Source organism: Ailuropoda melanoleuca, chromosome 5, assembly GCF_002007445.2.
Source record: "Ailuropoda melanoleuca isolate Jingjing chromosome 5, ASM200744v2, whole genome shotgun sequence".
Classification (NCBI taxonomy): domain Eukaryota; kingdom Metazoa; phylum Chordata; class Mammalia; order Carnivora; family Ursidae; genus Ailuropoda; species Ailuropoda melanoleuca.
In genome coordinates, this window is record NC_048222.1 from 26,504,365 (window position 1) to 26,511,830 (window position 7,466).

The 7,466-nt window shown below is 61.8% G+C and overlaps 1 protein-coding gene across 8 annotated transcripts in view; it reads left to right on the plus strand.

Moving 5' to 3' along the window:
- Positions 1–7,466, plus strand: part of DDR1 (discoidin domain receptor tyrosine kinase 1) — a 17,830-nt gene that overhangs the window by 3,445 nt on the left and 6,919 nt on the right. For 4 of the 8 annotated variants that reach the window (XM_034660453.1, XM_019809561.2, XM_019809563.2 and 1 more), the window contains 9 exons: positions 2,961–3,096; positions 3,185–3,287; positions 3,484–3,712; positions 5,104–5,251; positions 5,482–5,590; positions 6,033–6,219; positions 6,321–6,567; positions 7,093–7,188; positions 7,304–7,455. In XM_034660453.1, coding sequence (XP_034516344.1) covers positions 3,003–3,096; positions 3,185–3,287; positions 3,484–3,712; positions 5,104–5,251; positions 5,482–5,590; positions 6,033–6,219; positions 6,321–6,567; positions 7,093–7,188; positions 7,304–7,455 — 1,365 coding nt within the window. In that variant the 5' untranslated portion in view covers positions 2,961–3,002. Of the gene's footprint in view, positions 1–16; positions 235–545; positions 756–2,960; positions 3,097–3,184; positions 3,288–3,483; positions 3,713–5,103; positions 5,252–5,481; positions 5,591–6,032; positions 6,220–6,320; positions 6,568–7,092; positions 7,189–7,303; positions 7,456–7,466 lie in introns of those variants that run through there. The other 4 variants (XM_034660450.1, XM_034660451.1, XM_011236764.3 and 1 more) reach the window with 3 other exon arrangements.

Here is a 7,466-nt window from a genome sequence, read left to right on the forward strand (position 1 = left end):
GGGCCGGGCCGGGGGGAGGCGGCGCCTGGGCGCGAGCCGCCCCAGCCCTGGCTCCTCTCCCCGGAACAGGCCCCCGACAGCTGCTCGCGGGAGCCGCCTCCGACACCCGAGCCCCGCCGGCGCCTCCCGCTCCCTGCTCCTGGCTCCCTGCGCCTCCCCCGCCCCTCGCCCAGCAGCCGAGGAGGCCCCGCTCCGGGGTCGGACTCCCGGGTCTGCCGGGAAGAGCGATGAGAGGTAGGGGGCGCGGCCGGAGGACCCCTGCGGGCGGAGGGGGAGAGGCGGAGGCCGGGGGCTCCAGGGGAGGCGCGGCGGCCGGGCGAGGGCCTGGCAGCGGAGGCAGGGCGCTCCCGGGCTGCTCTTGGGGACCCAGCTCCGCCAAGTGTGTCGCTGCCCGCCCCCCCCGTGCCCTGGCTTACAGTCTGAAAATGGGGGCGACCGTCCCTGACCGTTGAGAAAGTGTGCTCCAGCCTTGAGGAAGGGCCCTTTACTCAGTGTGACGGAACTGACACCCCGAAGACAGGTGCTCCCGTGCGGCCCCATTGAATCATCCCCTCGGGCGCCTGGAGAAGTGGGCCTGCCTTCCCACCAGGCCAGCCCTGCGGGCATCCATCTGCTAAGTGCTAAGCCTCCGGCCAGTCGGCTCCCAGGGGGCAGCCTGCCCTCAGCCCCGCAGAGAGAGGCACGGACACCCTAACCCGCCCGTGACAGCCTCAGGATGGTCAATTGGTTCTGTTGTGAGACTGTGTCGCTGCCGGGTGAGCGCCACCCTCCGTGTCCCATCCCCCCTCCCTTCCACACCCCCTCGGCTCAGGCCAGGTCCCTGCTGGCTGGACTTTCCTTCCCAGCACCTCTACCCCCAGCCAGTGCCGCAGGCACATACGTGCGGCCACCGTGAGCGCTGCGGTGGGGACAGGTGAAAGCTGAGAGTATGGGAAAATGGAGCCATGCCTCTTTTTCTCACTGCCGTTCCAGCCCCCGCCTTGACTGCGCTCTGGCTTGGTCTTGGTGTGTATGAGGCGGTGGGCCCCAGTTCTCTTGGGATCCTGTGCCTGAGAGCCTGCGTGTGTGTGTCTCACGGTGTCCTCTAATGGTAGGAGCATGTGTGTCTGTCATTTCACGATCACAGAGGTCTGAACATGGCTATTCACTAAGCGACGGCCTTGGATTTTACAGAGGGCTGACCTGTGGATGGAGTTGACGTGTGCATGAGCATCTGTGATTGCCCCGGCTGGGGCAAATGTGTGTAACAGATTCAAGTGCTTGTCGCACGTGAGTGTCTGTCTCTGAAAGTCTGTGAAGAGTTGTCTGTGACAGAGGGGGTGTGCGCGCGCCTGCACATGTGTGGGTGTGAATGCCACATCTAGCCCCAGTGTTTACAGTCCGCTCTGTAAGTTTGCATGGCTGACATTTGTGTGTGTGTGGGGAGGGGTGCGCAGAGCTGTGTGGGTGTTGTTTGTGGTGGGGGGTGGGGGTGGGAGAGGAGAGGGAAGGACCTGTGCAGTGACTAGGTCCCTGCTTTGTAATTGGTTGAAGTGGGGTGGGGTGGGGTAGGGTCGGGTGGGGCGGGGTTGGGGTAGGTCTTCTCAGCCTGTCCTTCGTGCGTCTGACCCAGTGGAGAGAAGTAGGGTGACTGGAGTGTTGGAGGGATTGCCCCAGACATCTGGGTGTTTCTCTGCTTGGCTCTGTGCCCTGGGCTTCTGAGCCTGCTCTGTTTACCTCTTGCTTTGTGTTTCTCGCCCTGTCTCCCCCTGCCTCCAATCCTCTGCCTGTCTTTGTATCTTTGCCCGGGGCTCCTCCAGCTCCGTCTGGCTCCGATGAGTCATCGGGGATAGGCATGAAGGTTACCCAGGGGAACAAGGGCCCCGCTGTTCCCGAGAGAGGTGGGGGTGGAGAGCGGCACCCAGGAGTTCCAGGCCAGCTGCCTGGGACCCTGCAGCCTGCTCCCCTGCACGTGGCTCCCGGACCTCCAAGGGACCAGGTGTGATCGCTCTGGTTCTAGCTCTTCTTTGATGCCTGGGTGCCCCCCGCAACTCAGTGCAACTCAGTCAGCCCCCTCAGCTGCCGCTTCAGAGCTGTGGGGTCTCAGCTGCCTCTTGCATTCCTGCCCTAGAGCATGATGGGAGCAGCTGGAGGAGGACAAAGGGATGGGGGAGTATCCCCCCACTCTTCCTACCTCCTGGGGTGACCTGGCCTCCCCGTCTTTGGACCCGCCCTCATCTCCAAGGCAACTCAGGCATTTCTCAGTGCTGGGCTTTTCCTTCAGAGGCAGCCACCTTCAGAAAGTGGGACCTGGGGGGACAGAGTCTCAGGAAGGGAAGGCGGAACCAGGATGCTTGGATCTGATGGCAGAGGTGGGAGAAGGGCGTGAAGGGTGGCACTAGGGGTCCCTCAGGATTCCAGGGCCTGGAGAACTCGGCGCAGGCCTCCAGGAAGAGGAGAGGTCAGAACAGCTTCCCCTGCTGTTGAGGCTGCGGAGGGTAGATACCGGGATTCACAAGGAGGTGCCCGTTGGAGTGGTTTTAGGTAGCGCCTGCCCCCGGGCCCCAGTGAAGAGCACAGATCAGCTGGGGATTGTGTTCAAACACAGATTCTGATTCAGCAGATCTAGGGGAGGGTTGAGGTTCTGCCTGTCTCCCAAGCTCCTGCGTGCTGCCGGGGCTGCGGGTCCAGGGGTCACACTGGGGTTAGTGGGGCTGCAGGGGACAGTGAGATTGGAAAGCCCTGGGGTCCCCCACGTGTTTTAGAATTCGGGGATCGTAGGTGGGGAGGGGACCAGAGTTAGCCCAGCATCTGGCACGTGGGCAGCATTCTAACAGCATAGCTGATCTGTTAAGCAACTATTGGCGTTGTCACTTTACTCCCATTATTCCCAAAGCAGCGTTTCTGCCTGTCTGTTGGCTGTGACTCGGGCTCTGTGACTGCCCTTTCACTCACCCTACCACTTGTTTGCTGCCCTGCAGAGATGCTGCCCCCGCCCCCTTAGGCCTGAGGAATCAGGAGCTATGGGGCCAGGGGCCCTCTCCTCTCTACCGCTGCTGCTGCCGCTGCTCTTGGTGGCCACTGGAGATGCTGATATGAAGGGACATTTCGACCCTGGTGAGGAGACTGGCTCCTGGGTCCCTGAGGATGGGGCTTGGGAAACTGAGCCAGGGGCCGTGACCCTCGTATGCCTGTGTTCACCCAGCCAAGTGCCGCTATGCCCTGGGCATGCAGGACAGGACCATTCCAGATGGGGACATCTCTGCCTCCAGCTCGTGGTCAGACTCCACTGCCGCTCGCCACAGCAGGTAACTGGCACACCTGGGGGGCTGCTCTGGAGGGAGCCCCTGGGGCCTCTACTTGCCCTTCCAAGTCCTCTGCCCAAGCCCCGAGGCCCCTGGGAGGGCCAGTGCCAACGAAACCCTACCCCCCATCATGAGAGGTTTTCAATACTAGAGACAGAGGCTGACCAGATGTTCCTTGTGACCTCTTGCCCCCTCCCAGGCTGGAGAGCAGCGACGGGGACGGGGCATGGTGCCCCGCAGGGCCGGTCTTTCCAAAGGAGGAGGAGTACCTGCAGGTGGACCTGCGGCGGCTGCACCTGGTGGCTTTGGTGGGCACCCAGGGGCGGCACGCTGGAGGCCTGGGCAAGGAGTTCTCCCCCAGCTACCGGTTGCGTTACTCCCGGGACGGCCACCGCTGGATGGACTGGAGGGACCGCTGGGGTCAGGAGGTGAGGTTGGCAGGAACAGCCCCCAGGGAAGGTTGGCTCTCCTCTCGCCCCCAGCTATACCGTAAATGCCACCTGTCCACCGATGACTCTCCCAATTTATACCCTCTCTAGCCCAAGCCTCTGTCTTGAGCTCCATCTAGTGTTGCAAACATGACCACCTTCTAGGCCTTTCCACCTGGATGTCTAATGGCGTCTCAAACCTACCATAAACTTCCCAAGCTGAATTCGAATCCCATTCCCACCCCAAACCGGCCCCTCCCCCAGCTCAGGCCAGTTGCTCCGGCCACAAGCTACGATGACATCGCTGATTCCTCTGGTCTCTCACCCCCTACTTTCGAAGCACCAGCAGGACCAGTCTGTTCTACCTCCGCATTTCCTGAATCCAGCCACTTCTCACCACCACCACCTCTACCACCCTAGGCCAGGCGCACACCACCCCCGGCTTAGCTGAACATGCTGGCTTCCAAAATGCTCTCCCTGCTCCTGTCTGTTCCTACCGGAAATATCTCCACCCAGGGGCTACGTCCACTGTACCTGAGAAAATGCAAATCAGATGAGGCACACCTGGTCCATAGCCCTCCACTGGCTCTCCACTCTGCTGGAACCAAAGCTAAGCTCTGCGTGGGTGCAGAAGCTTGGCCTGGCCTGGCTCGTGCCTGCCTCCCTTACTCCTCTTTCCTATATTCTCACTGCCCTTGGGCGCACTGGCTTTCTTGCTGTCCCTGGAACAAGCAAGGGTTCGTCCCACAACTTTAAGACATTTTTGCTTGCTGGTCTCTGTGCCTGGAGAGCTTCTCCCCCAGATGTCCCCAGGTTCTCCTTCCACTCAGTTCTCCTCTAGATATCACCTCCTCAGAGAGCCCGCCTCCCCTTGCTTTAGTCCCACACCCTGCCTCTTGTTCTTCACAGCTGTTTTTCCTCCTGGAATCTCAGTGCTGCACGGGGAGAGGGGAGGGACGGATGTTTACCGCTGAGAACATGCATGGCTGGCACAGAGGGGGCACTCATCCAGTGCCTTCTGAGTGAACAGAGAGGATGGGGTGAAGGAAGGGGGGGAAGGCCAAAGCAGAGGTACAGAGCTGTGAGAACTGGGTGGAGTCCGTGCACAGCGGGACGGGCGGCTTCGAGACAAATGGAAACAGGCAGGGGGTCGAGGCTGATACTGGAGGTTGAGGACAGGTCGTCAGGCTGAGAGATGCATCAGAAGTTTTTGCTGCGGCCCCTCACTTTAGAAATGCCTGGCTGTACCCCATAGCCCTGTATGCTCAACACCAGCCTTCCTGAGTCTCCTTGTGGCCACTGTGTGCTGGGCCGGGGAACAGCTGCTGACCGGGAGGTGAGATCCAGCCTGGAGCCTTTCCCACTCATCCACCCTGTTTCCTGGGCCACAGGTGATTTTAGGTAACGAGGACCCTGGGGGAGTGGTGCTGAAGGACCTTGGACCCCCCATGGTGGCCCGGCTGGTTCGCTTTTACCCCCGGGCTGACCGGGTCATGAGTGTCTGTCTGCGGGTGGAGCTGTATGGCTGCCTCTGGAAGGGTGAGTCATTCAGACCCCTGAGAATTCAGTTCCTGGGCTGGGGCCTGGGGAGAGGGGCCTCCAGGATCCTCTTTCTCCTGTTGGGAAGCTGTCACTCTGAGTGAGGGGGGGCCTGGCCAACATTGTCTCCTCCGTGCCGGTGGGCCTGTGGAGGGACACAAGAAGGGACTGATGCAAGGGAGCGGGAGGGAGGCTTCTGCCTCTAACACCCCTCCTGCTACCTGCGCCAGATGGACTCCTGTCTTACACGGCCCCCGTGGGGCAGACGATGTACTTGTCCGACGCGGTGCACCTCAACGACTCCACTTACGATGGACACACCACACACGCTGTTGGCGGGTAAGAGAGGCAGGCTCTGCCGGGCATGAGCCTGGGGTGGGAGGGAGGTTGTAGTGGGTGGGGGTCCAGAGTCCGGGCAGTGAGATGGAAGAACTGGGGAGAGGGATGGTTTAGGTGGGGCCTTGGGGACACAGGATCAGGACTGGAGGGTAGCAAGGAGACTACTAGCTCATGTGACACTTGGTGCGAATTAGAAAGAGGCACCCCTTTGCGAAGACACATGTGTTGGGAACTCACAGTAAATATACACACCGCAGGTTGAACGGTGCCCCCTAGAGGCGGTGCTTCCTGCAGCCGCAGAGTACCGCGCCAGGTCTGGGGTGGGAAAGAGAGAGCCGCGGGGGTGGGGGCAGGAGGTGGGGGCTGGGGGTTGCAGAGCACGGGGCTGGGTGGCACTGCCTTCTCTCCCACCCTCCACTTCCTCTGCTCCGCTGCTCTCCAGGCTGCTGTACGGAGGTCTGGGTCAGCTGGCGGATGGTGTGGTGGGGCTGGATGACTTTAGGAAGAGCCAGGAACTGCGGGTCTGGCCCGGCTACGACTACGTGGGGTGGAGCAACCACAGCTTCCCGGGTGGCTTCGTGGAGATGGAGTTTGAGTTTGACCGGCTGAGGGCCTTCCAGGCCATGCAGGTAAGCGCGTCCGGCTCTTCTGGGACCAGGGTGGTTGCTCCTGGGCGCTCACCTGGGCTCTCCTGGCCTTGACCCTGTGTCCCTCCTCCCTTCCCCCCCAGGTCCATTGTAACAACATGCACACCCTGGGAGCCCGCCTGCCTGGTGGGGTGGAATGTCGCTTCAAGCGGGGCCCTGCCATGGCCTGGGAGGGGGAGCCTGTGCGCCACGCCCTGGGGGGCAGCCTGGGGGACCCCAGAGCCCGGGCTGTGTCCGTGCCCCTGGGCGGCCGCGTGGGCCGCTTTCTGCAGTGCCGCTTCCTCTTTGCTGGGCCTTGGTTACTCTTCAGTGAAATCGCCTTCAGCTCCGGTAAGCCCCTGGTCTGTGCCCAGTCCTCAGCCTCTGGGGTTGCCAACCCGCGGGGCTCCAGAATACCCACTCCTGGCACCATATCTATCTGTCTGTCACTCATGAGACTTCCCAAGCAGGGATGCCCTGAATAATGGGAATGCCTCCCTACGCCTTCCCCCGCATCTCCATCTTTGCTTTACAAGCCCCTCACTCATGGCTGATATTGAGCCAGGAGGACAGCGTTGGCTGTAAAAGCATTGAAATACTCTGATGGCTGAGGAACAGCCTCTGCTCCGGGCCTCCTGATATCCAAACTCCCCACCCGGGGCTCTCTCTCGGGGAGTCCTGTATGTCCTCACAGTCCAGCATCGAAAAGCCTGACATCCGCAGCAGCCGGGCCCCTCCCCTTCAGACGGGTTGGGACAGATACCGAGTATCTCCCCTGCTCCTGGTGGTAGAATCCCACAGGTCTCATGCAAGTAGCTTCCCTTTGGTCCCTTTTCCCTGTCTGACTCCCTCCTTTCTTCTCGTCCTTCTCTGCAGACGTTGTGAATGACTCCTCTCCAGCTCTGGGGGGCACCTTCCCGCCGGCTCCCTGGTGGCCGCCTGGCCCACCTCCCACCAACTTCAGCAGCTTGGGTGAGCGGCCGGGGGCCCCCTCCTGGACGAGTGGGTCCCGTGCTGCCATTCCTCCCTGGGGCCCCTCAGCTTGGGTGGGGCGCCTAGGTGGTTCTGACTCTCCCGTCTCCACCAGAGCTGGAGCCCCGAGGCCAGCAACCCGTGGCCAAGGCTGAGGGGAGCCCCACCGCCATCCTCATCGGCTGCCTGGTGGCCATCATCCTGCTGCTGCTGCTCATCATCGCCCTCATGCTCTGGCGGCTGCACTGGCGCAGGCTCCTCAGCAAGGCGAGCGGGCG